This window comes from Papio anubis, chromosome 11, assembly GCF_008728515.1.
Source record: "Papio anubis isolate 15944 chromosome 11, Panubis1.0, whole genome shotgun sequence".
In the NCBI taxonomy this organism is placed as follows: domain Eukaryota; kingdom Metazoa; phylum Chordata; class Mammalia; order Primates; family Cercopithecidae; genus Papio; species Papio anubis.
Genome location: NC_044986.1, coordinates 64,607,317 through 64,627,618, shown reverse-complemented (window position 1 = coordinate 64,627,618; position 20,302 = coordinate 64,607,317). Strand labels below are relative to the sequence as shown.

General features: G+C 40.5%; 1 protein-coding gene across 10 annotated transcripts in view; it reads left to right on the top strand.

Moving 5' to 3' along the window:
- The window catches only part of RUFY2 (RUN and FYVE domain containing 2), a 61,496-nt gene that overhangs the window by 15,316 nt on the left and 25,878 nt on the right, over nt 1-20,302 (top strand). For 6 of the 10 annotated variants that reach the window (XM_021944009.2, XM_009214809.4, XM_021944007.1 and 3 more), the window contains 6 exons: nt 4,156-4,225; nt 5,887-5,988; nt 6,125-6,241; nt 8,644-8,811; nt 10,211-10,308; nt 12,754-12,873. In XM_021944009.2, coding sequence (XP_021799701.1) covers nt 4,156-4,225; nt 5,887-5,988; nt 6,125-6,241; nt 8,644-8,811; nt 10,211-10,308; nt 12,754-12,873 — 675 coding nt within the window. Of the gene's footprint in view, nt 1-4,155; nt 4,226-5,886; nt 5,989-6,124; nt 6,242-8,643; nt 8,812-10,210; nt 10,309-11,061; nt 12,536-12,753; nt 12,874-20,302 lie in introns of those variants that run through there. The other 4 variants (XM_021944010.1, XM_009214813.1, XM_021944011.2 and 1 more) reach the window with 3 other exon arrangements.

Here is a 20,302-nt window from a genome sequence, read left to right as displayed (position 1 = left end):
CCTTACTGGGCTTAAGCGATCCGCCCGCCTGGGCCTCCCAAAGTTCTGGGATTACAGATGTGAGCCACCATGCCTGGCCAACAATTTATCTTGGAGTTATTCCACTCAGTTCAAAAGAATTTTCTTTTTTTTTTTTTGAGACAGAGTTTCACTCTTTCACCCAGGCTGGAGCGCAGTGGCGTGATCTCGGCTCACTGCAACCTCCGCCTTCCAGTTTCACATGATTCTTCTGCCTCAGGCTCCCGGGTAGGTGGGATTACAGGTACCCGCCACCATGCCCGGCTAATTTTTGTATGTTTAGTAGAGATGGGGTTTCACCATATTGGCCAGGCTGGTCTTGAACTCCTAACCTCATGATCCACCCGCCTTGGCCTCCCAAAGTGCTGGGATTACAGCGTGAGCCACCGTGGCTGGTCCAGTTCAAAAGAATTTTCTCATTCTCAGTTGTTTAAATCATGTGTGTTTATCAGTTACAGCAATACTGGTGTCTGACTTTTGCATACCTTATGTTTTATAAATGTTTCATTGCACCGGGAGCAGTGGCCCATGCTGTAATCCAGCATGTTAGGAGGCTGAGATAGGAGGATCACTTGAGCTCAGGAGTCTGAGACCAGCCTGGGCAACATGGTGAGACCTTGTCTCTATACACCCAAAACAGTACAAAAAATTAGCTCGTCATGGTGTTGTACGCCTGTAGTGTCAGCTACTCAGGAGGCTGAGGTGGGAAGATCACTTGAACTTTGGAGGTTGAGGCTACACTGAGCTGAGATTGTGCCACTGCACTCCAGCCTGGGTGACAGATGAGACCCTGTTTCAAAATAAATAAATAAATAAAGATAAAAGTGTTTCATTGCTTTTGGTTTTTCTTTTTTTTCTTTCTTTTTTTTTTTTTTTTTTTTTTTTGAGACAGGGTTCTCACTCTGTCAACGCAGGCTGGAGTGCAGTGGCCTGATCTTGGCTCATTGCAACCTCTGCCTCCAAGCTCAAGCGATCCTCCTGCCTCAGCCTACCAAGTAGCTGGGAGCACAGGCTCGCTCCACGACACCCAGCTAATTTTTTGTATTTTTGATAGAGCTGGAGCTTCAACATGTTGCCCAGGCTGGTTCAAACTTCTGAGCTAGGCCATCTGCCCACTTGGTCTCCTAAAGTGCTGGTATTATAGATGTTAGCCACTACTCCTGGCTTTTCATTGTTTTTCTAATAAAGAGTAGTTATTGTACATTTAGACTATTTCAAAAGTATAGAAAACATATAGAAAAAAGTAGAATTCACTTTTTTTTTTTTTTTTTTTTTTTTTTTTGAGACGGAGTCTCGCTCTGTCGCCCAGGCTGGAGTGCAGTGGCCGGATCTCAGCTCACTGCAAGCTCCGCCTCCCGGGTTCACGCCATTCTCCGGCCTCAGCCTCCCGAGTAGCTGGGACTACAGGCGCCCGCCACCTCGCCCGGCTAGTTTTTTGTATTTCTTAATAGAGACGGGGTTTCACCGTATTAGCCAGGATGGTCTCGATCTCCTGACCTCGTGATCCGCCCGTCTCGGCCTCCCAAAGTGCTGGGATTACAGGCTTGAGCCACCGCGCCCGGCCTAGAATTCACTTTTTTACAGAGTCTTGGTCTTGTCGCCCAGGCTGAAATGCAATGGCGCGATCTCAGCTCATTGCAACCTCCACCTTCCAGGTTCAAGCAATTCTCCTGCCTCAGCCTTCCAAGTAGCTGGGATTACAGACATGCACCACCACACTGGGCTAATTTTTGTAATTTTAGTAGAAACAGGGTTTCACCATGTTGGTCAGGCTGGTCTCAAACTCCTGACCTCGTGATCCACCAGCCTCAGCCTCCCAAAGTGCTGGGATTACATATGTGAGCCACCATGCCTGGCCTGAATTCACCTATTATTCCTCACTCAAAACTACTATTGAGGGTTTGTTTTCAAAGTGCTTTTATTGATGATTATTGTATCCTCACATAAAGGCAGGGTGAATATTATTGTCCAATTTTGTAGAAAAGAAACGGAAGCTCAGGAAGGTTTTGCAACTTTCTTTTATTATTATTATTATTTTTTGAGACGGAGTCTTCCCCTGTCACCCAGGCTGGAGTGCAATGGTGCGATCTCAGTTCACTGCAACCTCGGCCTCCTGGGTTCAAGCGATTCTCCTGCCTCAGCCTCCCGAGTAGCTGGGATTACAGGCGTGTGCCACCACGCCCAGCAAATTTTTGTATTTTTAGTAGAGAGGGAGTTTCATTATGTTGGCCAGGCTAGTTTTGAATTCCTGACCTCATGATCTGCCCGCCTCGGTCTCCCAAAGTGCTGGGATTATGGGTGTGAGCCACTGTGCCTGGCCAGTTTTACAACTTTCAAGGTGACACAATTAGGAAGTAGAAAAGCAGGGCCCTTAGTCTTACGTCTCCTAGACCTGTGTTTGTCTGTCGTACCATCAGGACATCTTGGTGCTATTTGTGAAAAACTCAAGTTGTCTACCTAAGAATGATTATGTCTTAAAAATGATTTAATATGATTGGAAAAACATTTTTCTTGTTTCACTAGTAAAATTAAAATACCAATACTTGTTTCCGAGGCTGGTATAAAATTTATTGTATCTATTATTGATTTTGCTGAAACATACTATATATAGAATGTTACATTTTATTAGAGAAGGTTTTGAGATGGTGGTATCAAGCAGGGCCTTGGACAACATTCTTGTTTTTTTGAGATGGAGTTTCGCCCTTGTTGTCCAGGCTGGATTACAGTGGCATGATCTCAGCTCACTGCAACCTCTGCCTCCCAGGTTCAAGTGATTCTCCTGCCTCAGCCTCCCAAGTAGCTGGGATTACAGGCTTCCACCACCACGCTTGGCTAATTTTTGTATTTTTAGTAGAGATGGGGCTTCACCACGTTGGCCAGGCTGGTCTCCAACTCCCGACTTCAGGCGATCTGCCTGTCTCAGCCTCCCAAAGTGCTGAGATTACAGGTGTGAGCTACCACGCCTGGCCAACATTCTTAATAAAATATACAATAATGTCCAGTCTTGATTCATTTAAATAAAAATGCAAGAAACAAGTGTGTTCATCTGGCATAATCTGACCTTCGACTATTTCCTGTGAAAGACAGCGTGTTTAGCTGCCAGATACTTGTTACTAAGAACCTGATGCTGGGTATCTTGTCTTCATATTTCTCAAACCATGGTTGACTTTGGACGTCTCTAAGTTCTCATGAAAATGGATAGGGGAGGGGGGAGGGGGGAGGGATTGCATTGGGAGTTATACCTGATGTAAATGACGAGTTGATGGGTGCTGACAAGTTGATGGGTGCAGCGCAGCAACATGGCACAAGTATACATATGTAACCTGCACATTATGCACATGTACCCTAGAACTTAAAGTATAATAATAATAAAAAATAAAAAAAAATTTAAAAAAAGGAAAATGGATAGGGGAAACAAAATGGAGCTTGAATTAAAGACCATTGTTTATATGCTTCATCAAACCACATAATTATAAAGTAGACATTTAAAGTTCATCCTTTTAAATATAATTTTAACAATACTTAGTAATCTTTGTGTGAAATTTTTATTCCCAAATATTTTCAGTTAAATTTAAGAAGGACCCTAAGAAGACAATGTAAAAAAATGAGTAGGCTGGGTGCTGTTGCTCACGCCTGTAATCCCAGCACTTTGGGAGGCTGAGGTGGGTGGGTCACGAGGTTAGGAGTTCGAGAACAGCCTGACCAACATGGTGAAACCCCGTCTCTACTAAAAATGCAAAAATTAGCCGGGCATGGTGGCATACGCCTGTCAACCCATAGGCTGAGGCAGAAGAATTGTTTGAACCCGGGAGGCGGAGGTTGCAGTGAACCAAGATTGCGCCACTGCACTCCAGCCTGGGCAACAGAGCGAGACTCCGTCTCAAAAAAAAAAAAAAAAAAAAAAAAAAAAGAATCAGCACCAAATGGAATTTTAATAGAAATATTATTTTGCTATACTCTTTGTTGCCCTCCTAGCTAAATCAAGTTATCCAAGTTAATGAAATTTTCCACACCCAGAAATGTGGACAGGGCAGTTGGTGCCTGTCGGTAAACCTAGTAAGTCTAGGATAACATATTTTTTCGTGCTTTTTTGAGTTTGTGTGATTTTGAATGAGTTTTTTTCTTTCTTAATTTCAGCAGCACAGTCAGCAGCCTCCATTCAAGAGTTGATTCATTAGAAAAGTCAAATACTAAGCTGATTGAAGAGGTATTGTCTAATGGATAAATGTATTTCATGGAACTAGTGTTTGTGATCCTTTTCCATTTTAAGTATGAGTGCATTAAACATATGCACACATGAACATACACTCATCATTGTGATGCGATACTTGTAATACAGTTGTAACTGATGATTATAAGTTCTAGAGAAACTGTATATTCTTAGGCAAATCCTCAGTTATAAGAATCTGTGAGATACTACATTTGAAATACTCAACTTCTAAAAATGAGCCTCAGAGACTCTTCAGTAGATAAGCTGTGATTTTCATTTTAAAATCTGGATGACCTATATTTACCTAGTGTAATCACCTGTAGTTAGAAATTCTTGTTAAGTGCAGTAAACCACCATGGCACATGTATACCTGTGTAACAAACCTGCACGTTCTGTGCATGTATCCCAGAACTTAAAGTATAGTACAAAAAAATAATAATACACATTAAAAAAAAGAAATTCTTATTAAAACGATACTGTCCCTCTGTTCCACTGTTCCACTAGTCAGATTACTTTTCTTCACAGGCATCACTGCATGATCATGGTGACCTTTTTTCCACCATCCCATGTGTAAAACTCATCCCATGTGCTCTGGTTTCTTATGTTGTGAAAGTAGCTATCTGGCGATCCCAGAGTGCATTTGAAGCAGACCCAGAAATTTATCTCAGCTCTCTTTTTTGTAGAGTTGCTTCTAGGTGTGTTGTTTGTGTTTTTTTTTAATCTATTAAACCAAAGAATTATTACTTAACATATTTTCAGAAATATTTAGGCTTCTGTTATTTGTATTGTGAACCCTATTTTCTGTGTTAATTAACATTCTCATTTCTTTTAAAATTGGCCCAATTTTTCCAAACCAAGGAACACATGATAACTTACATGACTGCAGTTAAGAATGCATCTTTATTTTGATGGTTGGGCTCCTGATCAGGACCATTATAGAGCTGCTCACTAGTTTGTGCCTCTTATTGACTTTAGTAGGACTGTGAAGTTCAGGTTGATCCCTGATAAAGTGTTCAGAAATGTGTTAATTGCAAACCATCATTAGGGAATGGTCTCTGCTTTGCTTTCGTAGGATCTCTCTTTCCATTCTGGGCCTCAGAGTCCCACCACTTAATCATGCATGTTTAACTCATGGTGAGAATTGTCTCTTGTTTGTCATAGTCACTTAAGTTCCTGTTACATGTCCAGATTTCATGGGGCGTCCTACTCAGTTACCACAAATGTCTGTATTACATTTTTCAATGATAGCACAACCTCCTTTCCTTATATGTGTTTTTATATTTACACAAGTCTTTAAAGCCTTTGTTATTTAATGCATAATTCTCTATTTGTTTACTCAGAAACTTTGTATTCTGGACATACTGTAAATCATACAGTAAGCATAATATGTTTATTATAAGCATAACAAATTGGCCTAATGTGTTTCAACTATAAAAGAAAATAGGAATAGTTCAAAAGGAAATAAGAGTTTAATTTTTAAAATCGGTATCTTGGGATAATAACGAGCATATTTTTCTTATGAACGTTTCTTTGAATGTGACAGACCTTTTGCTAGTTGTGAGATTTTATTTTCTGTTGTTTATGGCCATGCACATAACCTGGAAAGCAAGTATAAGGGTGTTTAAAATCTTTTTTCTTGCCCGTTTCATAATTTTTAGTTAGCAATAGCAAAGAATAACATCATTAAACTCCAAGAAGAAAATCATCAATTACGAAGTGAAAATAAATTGATTTTAATGAAAACACAGCAGCACCTAGAGGTAAGTATAGACTGCTTTCAAGCAGACAATCTCATGTCAGAAATTACTATTTTTAGGGACTTTTGCATGAAGTAGGTATTTCTGTGCTGTATTAATAGTAGTGATTATAGAATGAAAAATTTTGTTTTCTTCCTAGGTTACCAAAGTAGATGTGGAAACTGAGCTTCAAACATATAAGCATTCTCGTCAGGGGCTAGATGAAATGTACAATGAAGCCAGAAGGCAGCTTCGAGATGAATCTCAGTTACGACAAGTAGGTTATATTGAAAATTATATTAGCAAAATCATCCTGGGAGTAATTTACTCTCTAGCAAGCACCATTTAAAATCTCTTTCAGCCTTATCCTTTTTGGTGTGGTATATAGCAATTCACCCCTTAATCTTCTCAAATTTTCTAAGCTTCCACTATATCAATGTTTTGTTGTTGTTTTGAGACGGAGTCTCACTCTGTCGCCCAGGCTGGAGTGCAGTGGTGCGATCTTGGCTCACTGCAGCCTCTGCCTCCCGGGTTCAAGTGATTCTTGTACCTCAGCCTCTCAAGTAACTGGGACTACAAGGCATGTGCCACCATGCCCGGCTAATTTTTGTATTTTTTGTAGAGACAGGATTTCACCATGTTGGCCAGGCTGGTCTCGAACTCCTGGCCTCGAGTGATCTGCCTGCCTTGGCTTCCCAGAGCGTTGGGATTATAGGCATGAGCCACTGCGCCCGGCGTATTATTGTTTTGAGACAGAGTCTCGCTCTGTCACCCAGGCTGGAATGCAGTGGTGCGATCTTGGCTCACTGTAGCCTCTGCCTCCCAGGTTTAAGCAATTCTTGTACCTCAGCCTCCCAAGTAGCGGGACTACAGGCATGTGCCACCATGCCTGGCTAATTTTTGTATTTTTTATAGAGATGGGGTTTTGCCATGTTGGCCAGGCTGGGCTGGAACTCCTGGCCTCAAGTGATCCACCTGCCTTGGCCTCCCAAAGTGCTGATATTATAGGCATAAGCCACTGCGCCTGACCTGTATCAGTGTTTTTTAAACTGTAAGTTACAATATGATTGTGAATGAATGGGTTGTGACCAACGTTATAGTAAATGAAACAGAACAACATATTCAAATATTAGAAAGTCATATTTAAAATTAACTTGTTTTTTAACCTTTGAAATTGTGAAATATAATGCCAACAGAAAAATATGAATATATAGCTTAATGAATTATAACGCAAATAACCTGTGTAACCACCACCCAGGTCAAGAAGAGAATATTGCCCATCTTTTTAATCATCTTTTCTCTTTGTCTTTAATGTTATATAATAAATTTCTTTTTCTTTCTTTCTTTTTTTTTTTTTTTGAGATGGAGTCTCCCTCTGTCGCCCAGGCTGGAGTGCAGTAGTGCGATCTCGGCTCACTGCAAGCTCTGCCTCCCGGGTTCATGCCATTCTCCTGCCTCAGCCTCCCGAGTAGCTGGGACTACAGGTGCCTGCTACCACGCCTGGCTAATTTTTTGTATTTTTAGTAGAGACGGGGTTTCACCATGTTAGCCCAAATGGTCTCGATCTCTTGACCTCGTGATCTGCCCGCCTCGGGCTCCCAAAGTGCTGGGATTACTGGCATAAGCCACCTTGGCAGGCCAATAAATTTCTTAAGATAAATCATAAGAAACTTTTTAATTCTTCTGATAAAAAATTCTTAAGAAATTAAACTAGTTGCCCGGGTGCGGTGGCTCACACCTGTAATCCCAGCACTTTGGGAGGCCGAGACTGGTGGATCACAAGTCAGGAGATCGAGACCATCCTGGCTAACAAGGTGAAACTGTGTCTCTACTAAAAATATATATATAAAAAAAAAAAATTAGCCAGTCGTAGTGGCAGGCCCTTGTAGTCCCACCTACTCAGGAGGCTGAGGCGGAGAATGGCGTGAACCTGGGAGACGGAGCGTGCAGTGAGCCAAGAATGCGCCACTGCACTCCAGCCTGGGCGACAGAGCGAGACTCCATCTCAAAAAAAAAAAAAAAAAAAAGGAAATTAAACTGTGTTTTGAGTTACTTTGGCCTTTACTTGTATAGACCACTTCATTTCCTTTTGTTTAAGGAAAATTAATATTCAATTTATGAAGCACAAAAATGATTAATTCTTGTACCAGTAAAAGAGTAATGATTAACAGAATATAGAAAATGCTTTCATTTTAGCAAAAACTGCATTTGAAAATATTTACTTATTTTTTGAGACAGGTTCTTACTCTGTTGCCCAGGTTGGAGTGCAGTGGTGTGATTTTGGCTCACTGCAACCTTTGCCTCCTGGGTTCAAGTGATTCTCTCACCTCAGCCTCCCTAGTAGCTGGGACTACAGGCGTGTGCCACCACACCTGCCTAAGTTTTTGTATTTTTTTGGTAGAGACGGAGTTTCACCATGTTGGTCAGGCTGGTGTCGAACTCCTGACCTCAAGTGATCCACCCACCTCGGCCTCCCAAAGTGCTGGGATAACAGGTATGAGTCACTGCACCTGGCCCTGCATTTCAAAATGTTTATTGTGTTGTTAGAGGGCCTGGTTGATTCCCTTTAGTGGACTTAAAAAGTGTAGTCTGTATATTGAGTGGACAACCTTTCTTAAAGTATATCTAATTTTTACATCCTGAAGTGGCATGTGAATTGAGGATATATTGAAATTGCAGGATGTAGAGAATGAGCTAGCAGTACAAGTTAGTATGAAGCATGAGATTGAACTTGCCATGAAGTTGCTGGAGAAAGATATCCATGAGAAACAAGATACTCTGATAGGCCTTCGACAACAGCTAGAGGAAGTTAAAGCAATTAACATAGAGATGTATCAAAAGTTGCAGGTAAGGATTGTTCTTAAATTTCATTTTATGGAAATTGAAAGTGAATATTTGTAGAAAGGTTTTGGTTTTTAAGAGATGAGCCCATTTTAACTGTGCCGTATTAGTTATGAAGGCCAATGTCTTTTTTTTCTAAATGAAAGCTCTTAAATGTAATGAAAAAGGTATCAACAAACAAAATATCCCGTCTATCCCTGTCTAAATTTTTAATGTTGAAAGGTTAAGAGTATGAAGATTAAATCTTTTGGGAAAACTCTCAATTTAAACTACAAAACATTTTTGTGAACTTCCTTTTACAATGTAGTCCTAAGAAATATTTAATTTTGGTTGAAATGCTACATTATCATAATAGTAAATTTTCTTTTTTTTTTTGAGACAGAGTCTCGCCCTGTTGCCCAGGCTGGAGTGCAGTGGTGCGATCTTGGCGCACTGCAACCTCTGCCTCCCAGGTTCAAGCGATTCTCCTGCCTCAGCCTCCCTAGTAGCTGGGACTACAGGCGTGTACCAATACACCCGGCTAATTTTTGTGTTTTTAGTAGAGATGGGGTTTCACAGTGTTGGCCAGGCTGGTCTCGAACTCCTGACCTCAGGAAATCCGCCCACCTCGGCCTCCCAAAGTGCTGGGATTACAGGCGTGAGCCACCATGCCTGGCCCATAATTGTAAATTTTCTAAGATGATATTGCTATTAAGTAGACTTGTTGCCAAAATCCTTTATTTAATTAATTTGAAAAATATCATATTTTACAAGAATGTATTCTGTCATCTTCCAAAAATATTGAAGGTGGAGTTTTTTTCTTTATTATATTTTCTTTTTTAATTTTTTCTTTTTTTCTTTTATTTTCTGTAGAGATGAGGTCTCACTATATTGCCCAGGCTGGTCTCAAGAGATCCTCCCACCTTGGCCTCCCAAAGAGCTGGGATTACAGGTGTGAGCCACCACACCTGGCCTATTACATTTTAAATGAAGACTAATAGAGGCCAGGTGCCATGGCTCATGCTATAATCCCGGCAGTTAGGGAGGCCAAGATGGGAGGATTGCTTGAGGCCAGGAGTTTGAGACCAGCCTGGTGAACATAGCAAGACCCCATCTTAAAAAAAAACAGAAACAAAAACGACTAATAGCACTAATACACAAAAATGACTAATACACAATTATTTTATGTATAAAGTAACTCTGTTCATTTCAAAGTAACAGTCACATAGCAAAATGGTGTAAGAAACTTATAAATACTCAGGTTAAAAGATGAGAACTCTACTTGGGAGGCTGAGAGGTGGGATAGCTTGAGCCCAGGAGTTCAAACCCAAACTGGGCAGCATAGTGATACCCTGTCTATTAAAAAAAACCACAGACACAGAAAAAAAAAAATCAAAAGCACTGTAGCTTTTGTTTTTATAAATAGGGTTCTGAAGATGGCTTGAAAGAAAAAAATGAAATAATTGCCCGACTAGAAGAAAAAACCAACAAAATTACTGCAGCCATGAGGCAGCTGGAACAAAGGTACAGCATTTCCAGTCTTAGTTTCTTTTTTTATTTTCTTTCCCCCTTTTTCTTTATTCAGTTCCGACACCTGCCACAAAAACCGTTAGGAAGATATAGATTAGGACACGTTTTTTGTTTAAGCCCAGCAGGATTTTGTGTTTTTGTTTTGGTTGTTGCATGGAATCAAGTTGCTTTATATTATGCTGAATCATTTGAAGTTGTCATATTGTAGAGTTTTCTTAGAGGCCTAATATCAGTAGTTTCATGTTATTCAATTACATAAAACAAATACACAAATAAAAATGTCAAAAAAAATAAAAATGAACAAACAGAGTGAGATTATCCCTAATTGATTTCCATGCATGTTAATTATCGTATTCTTTGCCATTCGCCATCTGTTTATATGAAATCAAGCATTCCGAATTGGTGGTTTAGTTTTGTTTCTTTGAGCTAGGACCCTCAACCCAACCGAAGATATAATTTTGTTTAAATTGAATTGTTTTATATTGGCATTTTTCACTTTTATTGTTGGAAAATGTAATGTATTTCCATTGCCCTGTCATGTTGGTGTCAACATATGTCTTTTATCATTGCTTTCTTTGAATCTATTTATGAAAAACATAACTATTAATGCTTTATTGACATGAATATTCTTTTATTGACATCCTCTTTCTTCTTTTTTCTTTTTTGTTTTCTTTATCCCCATTTTTACATTTTGGACATCTTTATTACCTTTTTCTGTCTTTGATTTCTTTCCATTCCATTATGAAGTGATAACGATTTGTTAACTCAAACTAGGACAATTGCAATGTCATTGGTGAAATGTGCCAGCAGTGACACGCAGGACCAGTACAAGCTGGTCAAAGATATATCTTTCTGAAGACCACTTGTATTTAAACAGACTAAATGAAAAGAGAATCAACAATTTTATAATACATTAAATAGAAAGGAGTCTATGCTACTAAATATTCTAAAAGGGTGTTAGGAACCCTGTACATTTCTTGGTCAGCTGCTGTGGTAATACACTGCCATTAAGCAGAGTGGGTGCACTTGGATTTCTAGACATACATTCCTCAAACCTTGTGCACAAAGGGTGATTTGAGTATTGACCCTTTGGAGGTCAGGATTTTCAAATGCAGTTTTATCTTTTTAGCTACTTTTTGATGAAAAATATAAAGATTGTTTAAAAATAACTTAACCTTTGGTTTTATACTGCGTTGGCACAGATATTTTTTTCTCATTGGCCCACTCTTTGCCCAACGGTTCCCTTACTGATTTTTACATATGCTTCAAAATAACTTATAACCCAGACTGGCCAACATCCTGTGCTTCAGCTTCTCAGTTTTCCAGTTCTCCCTTGCCCTCTTCTGTGATAGCACAACTTCAAGGCCTACCTCACTCTTTTATTTTCCTTTTTGTAACCTTAGAGAAAAGCTTGGGTCCATCCCCAGCACCTGAATATTTTAATTTAATCTTAGATTTGGAGATAACTTGAATGATAACTCTCCTTTCCTTGGAAACAGCATTTATACCCCCGAAATATGTGAGGGTTGCTCCGTTGGTATGGTTTTAAGGAAGAAAGGAAGAGGAAGAGTTTTTTTAGTTAGTTGAACCGAAATTTCTCTTGTGATTTCCTGCAAGGAGTTAATATCCTTTGAATCTTGGTAAATATTTTCTTATAAAAATATTGAAGTTAAATATAAGAAATCCTAGATGGCCAAAGAAGGCAGGGAGTGGAGCTAAGCACAGGAAAATGCAACGACTTACAAATAAAAACAGGAAAGATGAAAATCACAATATTTTAGCTAATTTTTAATATTAAATGGTGAGGAACAAAAATGATCTCTAGTGAATGATGCCAACTGGCACCAAATTCTTTTTGAATCTTAAACATGTATGCACACGTGCACACACACACATGCATAGAGCTTCGGCATAATTTAGTAAATGCATAAAGATGCTGTAAGAAGGAGTTGGCTCTCATTTGGAGTAATTGCAGGTCTTTGCTCTTGGCCTTGTAGCACACTTGATTCCTGGCATACACATCCTAGCTTAACATATAACAGTGTGGCTTCTTCACCTAGTGTAGGCATAAATCCTTTACTTTTCATGGTTTTGAAAAAAGGTAGTAACATACCTATTATGCTTTGAAATTTGATTCATTATGCTCTGCATAAGTGGTAAAGGCTGTATTGCTTTGCACTGTTAATTACGAACAAGAAATAAAACAAATTTGAAGATAGTGTTCTGGGCATACTACATGTTATATTGACAAAAAAACCACAGAACAACTTCTAGACATTGTGCGACTCTTTCACGTTTGAGTTTGTGAGTTTTTCCCCAAACTTTGTTTTCATTTAGAAATGTTTCTATTTCCCCATTTTTCTTTTATTTGTCTTCTTCACCCTTTTACACCCTAGTTCTAGCCTCAGTTTTACCCAAAGTTGATTTGAATTACACCAGATTGCAGCAAGCAGAGAAGGCGCAGATGGAAGCTGAAGATGAAGATGAGAAATATCTACAAGAATGTCTCAGTAAATCTGACAGTCTGCAGAAACAAATCTCCCAAAAGGAGAAACAGCTGTGAGTATTTCATTCTTAGAAACAAATACTTGTGTTAACATAACCCCCTCATTTTTTTGCACATGATGATAGAATACCAATATTTTTATTTATCTAATGATACCAGCTAGCTTTTAGTGTTTACTTTAAAAAACAAAAAAAAAGGCCAGGCGCGGTGGCTCACGCCTGTAATCCCAGCACTTTGGGAGGCCGAGACAGGGAGATCACGAGGTCAGGAGATCGAGACCATCCTGGCTAACATGGTGAAACCCCGTCTCTACTAAAAATACAAAAAATAATTAGCCGGGCATGGTGGTGGGTGCTTGTAGTCCCAGCTTCACGGGAGGCTGAGGCAGGTGAATGGCGTGAACCCGGGGGGGCGGAGCTTGCAGTGAGCCGAGATCGCGCCACTGCACTCCAGCCTGGGCGACAGAGCGAGACTCTGTCTCGAAAAAAAAAAAAAGAAAATATAATTGTAATAATACTTATGTTTTTACTCCCTTTATGATTTACAAAGTACTTTCAACTCTGTTTTGCTGTCTTCTTGCTCTAGGAGAGTTTTATTCATTCTTCTGTTATTTAACATTAATCTGATGGTCATTATATTTCTAGGTGCTGAGTATAATAGGCTTTTGTAACTACAAGAAACTTATATTATTAAAGGACATGCTGTTTTCTGAGAATATATATGTATATATTTTTGAGATGGAGTTTCACTCTTGTTGCGCAGGCTGGAGTGCAATGGCATGTGACCTCGGCTCACTGCAACCTCCACCTCCCAGGTTGAAGTGATTCTTCTGTCTCAGCCTCCTGAGTAGCTGTGATTCCAGGTGCCTGGCACCATGCCCAGCTAATTTTTTGCATTTTTAGTAGAGACGGGGTTTCACCAGGTTGGCCAGCCTGGTCTCAAACTCCTGACCTCAGGTGATCCACCTGCCTCGGCCTCCAAAGTGCCGGGATTACAGGCATGAGCCACCGCACCCGGCCGAGAACATTTTTCTAAAATCAACTTTGTTTTTTTTTTCCTTTGAGATGGAGTCTCACTCTGTCGCCCAGGCTAGAATGCAGTGGCATGACCTTGGTGGCTCACTGCAGCCTCTGCCTCCTAGGTTCAAGCAATTCTCCTGTCTTAGCCTCCTGAATAGCTGGGACTACAGGCTTATGCCACCACACCCAGCTAATTTTTTGTATTTTTTAGTAGAGATGAAGTTTCATGACGTTGGCCAGGCTGGTCTCATACTCCTGACCTCAGGTGATCTGCCCACCTTGGCCTCCCAGAGTGCTAGGATTACAGGCATGAGCCCCTGTGCCTGGCCAACTTTTTTTTTTTTTAATTTTCTCTGATTTTTTTTTTTTTTTTTTGAGACAGAGTCTTGCTCTGTCCCCTGGGCTGGAGTGCAGTGGCGCGATCTCGGCTCACGGCAAGCTCTGCCTCCTGGGTTCACGCCATTCTCCTGCCTCCGCCTCCTGAGTAGCTGGGATTACAGGTGCCCTCCACCACTCTCGGCTAATTTTTTTTGTATTTTTAGTAGAGACGGGGTTTCACTGTGTTAGCCAAGATGGTCTCGATCTCCTAACCTCGTGATCCATCTGCCTCAGCCTCCCAAAGTGCTGGGATTACAGGTGTGAGACACCGTGTCTGGCCAGTTGTCTTTAATTTTTTTTTTAACTTTTATTTTAGGTTTGGGGGTACATGTGAAGGCTTGTTACTAGGTAAACACGTGTCATGGGGGTTTGTTGTGTATATTATTTTATCACCCAGGTATTAAGCCCAGTACCCAATAGCTATCTTTTCTGCTCCTTTTCTTCCCCCCATCCTCCCCACTCAGATAGAACCCTGTATCTGTTATTTCCTTCTCTGTGTTCATAAATTCTTATCATTTAGCTCCTGAACATTTTTTTTTAAATTGTAGAAATGGAGTCTTGCTATATTGTTCAGACTGATCTCTAACTCTTGGCCTCAAGCGATTTTCCTGCCTCAACTCTCAAAGTGTTGGGATTACAGAAGTGAGCCACCATGCCCAGCTTCTGAGAACATTTTTATTAGTACTTTGCATGATCTATATATCACCAACCAGGAAGGATGTTAGTATATGTCATTGTGCTGAAAAAAAGCAAGTTGCAGACAGTATGCCAAATGTGATTCAATTTTAAAAACAAAATTAAAACCATGTATGCATATATATTTATACATAGAAAAGATTTTAAAGAATACAGATTCTGGGGAGTGGTTATTTCAGGTGAATGCTGGCAGGTTGAGGTTGACAGGGACATTTTAGTTTTATTTTATAAATATCAGTATTTTTCCCCCAGTTAATATGTACCGATTCTGTTATTAAAAGAAAACAACAGTAAGAACAAACAAAAAAAGCAACAATGGAAAGTAGTTATTTATTATATTAACAGATCATTAAAACAAGACCACATGCCATGTATGAAGTATAAGTTGCTAAGCTGCCTTTATACCCATGAAGTGTTTGTTAAGTTCTTCTCTATCCTTGGTGATTTTCTGTCTAGTAGTTTTTAATTATTGAGAGAGAATTTGTTGAAATATCAAACTGTGATTGTGGATTGGTATATGTATTTTTTCAATTCTGTTTTTGCTTATTATATTCTAAAGCTCTGTTATTTGATGCCTACATATTCAGGACTGTTAATATATCTTCTTGGTAGAGTGACCCTTTTGTCATTATATGATGTACTTCTCTGGTAATTTTTTTTTGCTCTGAAGTTAATTTTTCTGATATTAATATAGTTACTCCTGCTTTCTGTTGATTAATGTTTGTATTTTTCCTTTTTTTTTTTTTTTACTTTCAGTGTACCTTTGTAATGTTTGAAGTTTCTTTTTTTTTTTTTTTTGGAGAGACAGGATCTTGCTGTGTTGCCCAGGCTAGCCTTGCACTCCTAGTTTCAAGTGATCCTCCCACCTTTGCCTCCCAAAGTGTTGGGATTACAGGTGTGAGCCACCATCCCCGGCTTGAAGTTTCTTTTCCTTTTTTTTTAAGACAGAGTCTCACTCTGTTGCCCAGGCTGGAGTGCAGTGGCATGGTCATAGCTCACTGCAGCTATGACTCAAGCAATCCTAGGCTCAAGCAATCCTAGGCTCAAGCAATCCTCCCAACCTCAGCTTGCAGAGTAGCTGGGACCTTAGGTGTTGTGCCATCATACCCAGCTAATTTATTTTTATTTTTATTTTTTAGTAGAGAAAAGGTCTTGGTATGTTGCCCATACTGATCTTGAACTCCTGAGCTCAAGTGATCCTCCCACCTTGGCCTCCCAAAGTGTGGGATTACAGGCATGAGCCACTGCTCCCAGCCTGAAGTTTCTTATAGATAGCATATAGTTTATGTTTTGTTGTTGTTGTTATTTGTTTTTTAGAGACAGGGTCTTGCTTTGTTGCCAGGTTGGAGTATAGTGGTACCATTATAACTCATTGCAGCCTCTAATTCTGGGCTCAAGAGATCCTCCTGCCTCAGCCTCCTGAGTAGCTAGGACAACAAGCATGTGCCACTGCACCTGGCTAACAAAACAATTTTTTTTTTTAAGAGATGGAGGTCTTGCTATGTATCCTAAGCTGGTCTGGAACTCCTGGCCTCAAGTGATCTCTCTGCCTCAGCCTCCTAAAGCATTTGTATTACAGGCATGAGCCATCATGCTTGGCCTGCTTCATGCTTTTAAAATCAATTCTCCCAACTCTGTCTTTTCATAGTATGTTTAGTCCATTTATATATATTGTAATTATTGATATAGTAGAGCTTAAGTCTGCCATTTTGTTGTTTAATTTGTTTTTCCTATTTGTTGTTCCTCTGTTTAATTTTTCCTGCCTTCCCATAAGTTACATGAACATTATTTAGAATTCCGTTTTGATTTATCTGTAGCACTTTTGAATGCATCTCTTTGTATAGATTTTTGGTGTTTGCTGTGGACATTATATTACACATATGCTATTTTTCCACAGTCTGTTGGCATTAACATTTTACCACTTTGGATGAAGTGTGAAAACTTTACCTCTATTTAAGTATTCATACTTTCTCCCCTCTTTAATATAATTTGCTTAATGATCTCTTTTACATATATTGGGAATCATGTTAGACAATGTTGTAATATGTTGTGCAACCATAAACAGAATTTAATGTTTAAATTTAATCTAATTTAGAAAACTTCATTATTCTTTTTTATTCCTGAAGCTCCAGGTTTTTTTGTGTGTGTCTGAACTTTCTTTAAACATTTTTTTTTTTTTTTTGATACAGGGTCTTGCTCTGTCAGCCAGGCTGGAGTGCAGTGGTGTGATCACAGCTCACTGCAGCCTTGATTTCCTGGGCTTAGTAATCTTCCCATCTCAGGCTCCTGAGTAGCTGAGACTACAGGTGCATATCACCACACCTGGCTAATTTTTGTATTATTATTATTTTTTTTTGGTAGAGACGGGGTTTCTCCATGTTGCCGAGAATAATCTCGAACTCCTGGGCTCAAGTGATCAGCCCACCTTGGCCTCCAAAAGTGCTAGGATTATAGCCGTGAGCCACCGTGCCTGGCCTCTTTTTTTTTTTTTTTTTAAAGAGAGAGGCGTCTCACTGTGTCACTGAGGCTGGAATACAGTAGTGTGATCATGGCTCACTGCAACCTCGAGCTCCTGGGCTCAAGCAATGCTCTTGCCTTTACCTCCCAAGTAGCTGGGACTATAGGCATTAGCCATCATGCCAACTAATTAAAAAACTTATTTTATTTTATTTTTTTGAGATAGGGTCTTATTTCTCTCTCGCCCAGGCTGGGGTATAGTGGCGTGATCATAACTCATTGCAGCTTTGAACTCATGGGCGCAAAGGATCCTCTCGCCTCAGCCTCCTGAGTAGCTAGGATGGTAGAGCATACCACCACACCTGGCTAATTTTTATAGGGACAGGATGTTGCTATGTTGCCCAGGCTGGTCTTGAACTCCTGGCCTCAAGCAGTCTCCCTGCCATGATCTTCCAAAGTGTTAGGATTACAGGCGTGAGCCACTGCACCTGGCCTTAAATTTTTTTTTTTTTTTTTTTGAGACGGAGTTTCGCTCTGTCACCAAGGCTGGAGTGCAGTGGCCGGATCTCAGCTCACTGCAAGCTCTGCCTCCCGGGTTCACGGCATTCTCCTGCTTCAGCCTCCCGAGTAGCTGGGACTACAGGTGTCTGCCACCACGCCTGGCTAATTTTTTGTATTTTTTAGTAGAGACGGGGTTTCACCATGTTAGCCAGGATGGTCTCGATATCCTGACCTCGTGATCCACCCATCTTGGCCTCCCAAAATACTGGGATTACAGGCTTGAGCCACCGTGCCCGGCCAAATTTTTTTTAGAGATGAGGTCTTATTATGTTGCTCAGGCTAGTCTTGAATGCCTGGCCTCAAATAATCCTCTGGCGTCAGCCTTCTGAGTAGGTAGGATTACAGGTGTGAGCCACCATGCCAAGCTCTTTAGCCATTCTTTTAGGGTATGTCTGTTGGCAATAAATTCTATTTTACCTTCATTTCTGAAGGATATTTTCATTGGGTATAGAATTCTGGGTTGGCAGTTCTTTTAGCACTAGAGAAATCTTACACCACTTTCTCTTGGCCTTTATGGTTTTCTGATTAAAAATACACTGTCATTTGAATTGTTTCTCTTTAGGCGTTAATGTCATTTCTGTCTTACTGCTTTCAAAAAAATTCTTTTTGGGGATTTAACCTATTTAGGATTTGATCAGCTTCTTATATCTGTAGGTTTATGTCTTTGTCAAATTTGGGAAATTTTCAGCCATTACTTTTTCAGATATATTTTTTTTAGTGTCAGTTGCCTTCTCCTCCCCTTCAGAGACTCTTGATACCATGAATGTTGGGTCTTTTTTTTTTTGAGACGGAGTCTTGTTCTGTCACCAGGCTGGAGTGCTGTGGTATGATCTTGGCTCTCTGCAACCTCCTGGATTCGAGTGGTTCTTCTGCCTCAGCCTCCTGGGTAGCTGGGACTACAGGCGCGTGCCACCATGCCCAGCTAATTTTTTTTTTTTTTGAGATGGAGTCTCAGCCTGTCACCCAGGCTGGAGTACAGTGGTGCGATCTCAGCCCACTGCAACCTCTGCTGCCTGGTTCAAGCGATTCTCCTGCCTCAGCCTCCTGAGTAGCTAGAATTACAGGTGCCCGCCACCACGCCCGGCTAATTTTTTTTTTTGTTATTTTAGTAGAGACGGGGTTTCACCATCTTAGCCAGGTTGGTCTTAAATTCCTGACCTTGTGATTCACCCACCTTGGCCTCCCAAAGTGCTGGTATTACAGGCGTGAGCCACTGTGCCTGGCCTTTTTTTTTTTTCCCCGAGATGGAGTCTCACACTGTCGCCCAGGCTGGAGTGCAGTGGCATGATCTTGGCTCACTGCAAGCTCTGCCTCCCGGGTTCATGCCATTCTCCTGCCTCAGCCTCCGTAGTAGCTGGGACTACAGGTGTCCGCCACCACACCCGGCTAATTTTTTGTAGTTTTAGTAGAGACAGGGTTTCACCATGTTAGCCAGGATGGTCTCGATCTCTTGACCTCGTGATCCGCCCACCTTGGCCTCCCAAAGTGCCGGGATTATAGGCGTGAGCCACTGTGCCCAGGCGATCTTTTTTTTTTTTTTAGTAGTCCCACCAGTTCCTGTTCAGATTGGATTATTTCTGTTGTTATATTTTCAAATTCATTCATTCTTCCCTCACCGTCTTCATTCTTCTCTTGAGCCCTTTCAGCAAGATTATTGTATTTTTCAGTCCTAAGATTTCCATTTGATCTATTTTCTTTTGTTGTTTGTTTTGTTTTTGTTTAGTTTTGAGATAGGATCTTGCTGTTGACCAGGCTGTAGGGCAGTGGCATGATCATGGCTCACTGTGAACTTGAACTTCTGGACTCAAGTGATCCTTCTGCCCAAGCTTCCTAGGACTACAGGCATACACCCCTATGCTTGGCTAATTTATTTTTATTTTTATTTTTTGTAGAGATGAGGGCTATGGTATATTGTCCAGGCTGGTCTTGAACTCCTGGTCTCAAGTGATCCTCCTGTATTGGGCTCCCAAAGTGTGGGGATTATAGATGTGAGCCATGGTGCCTGGCCAGGCTCTTTTTTATGTTTATTTCCTTTCTTCTTTCTTTCCTCATGATTTTTCAGATGTGTCTTAATTGGTAGTGGGAGCATTTTAATGGTGGCTGCTTTAAAATTCTTGACAGATAATTCCACCATCTGGAACTATGATGTTAGCATCTGTTGATTGATGTTTCTCACCTAACTTGAGACCTTCCTGGGCCTTAGTATAACAGATGTTTTTCAGTTGCATCCAGGATACTTTGGGTAGAATAAGACTCTGGATTTTATATATTGTTTTGGCAGGCCTTCACTGAAACCACACTAGTAGGGGGATGTGGACAGTAACCCTTTACGTCAAATGGAGTTGGAAGCCCAAGACCATTCCAGGTGGGA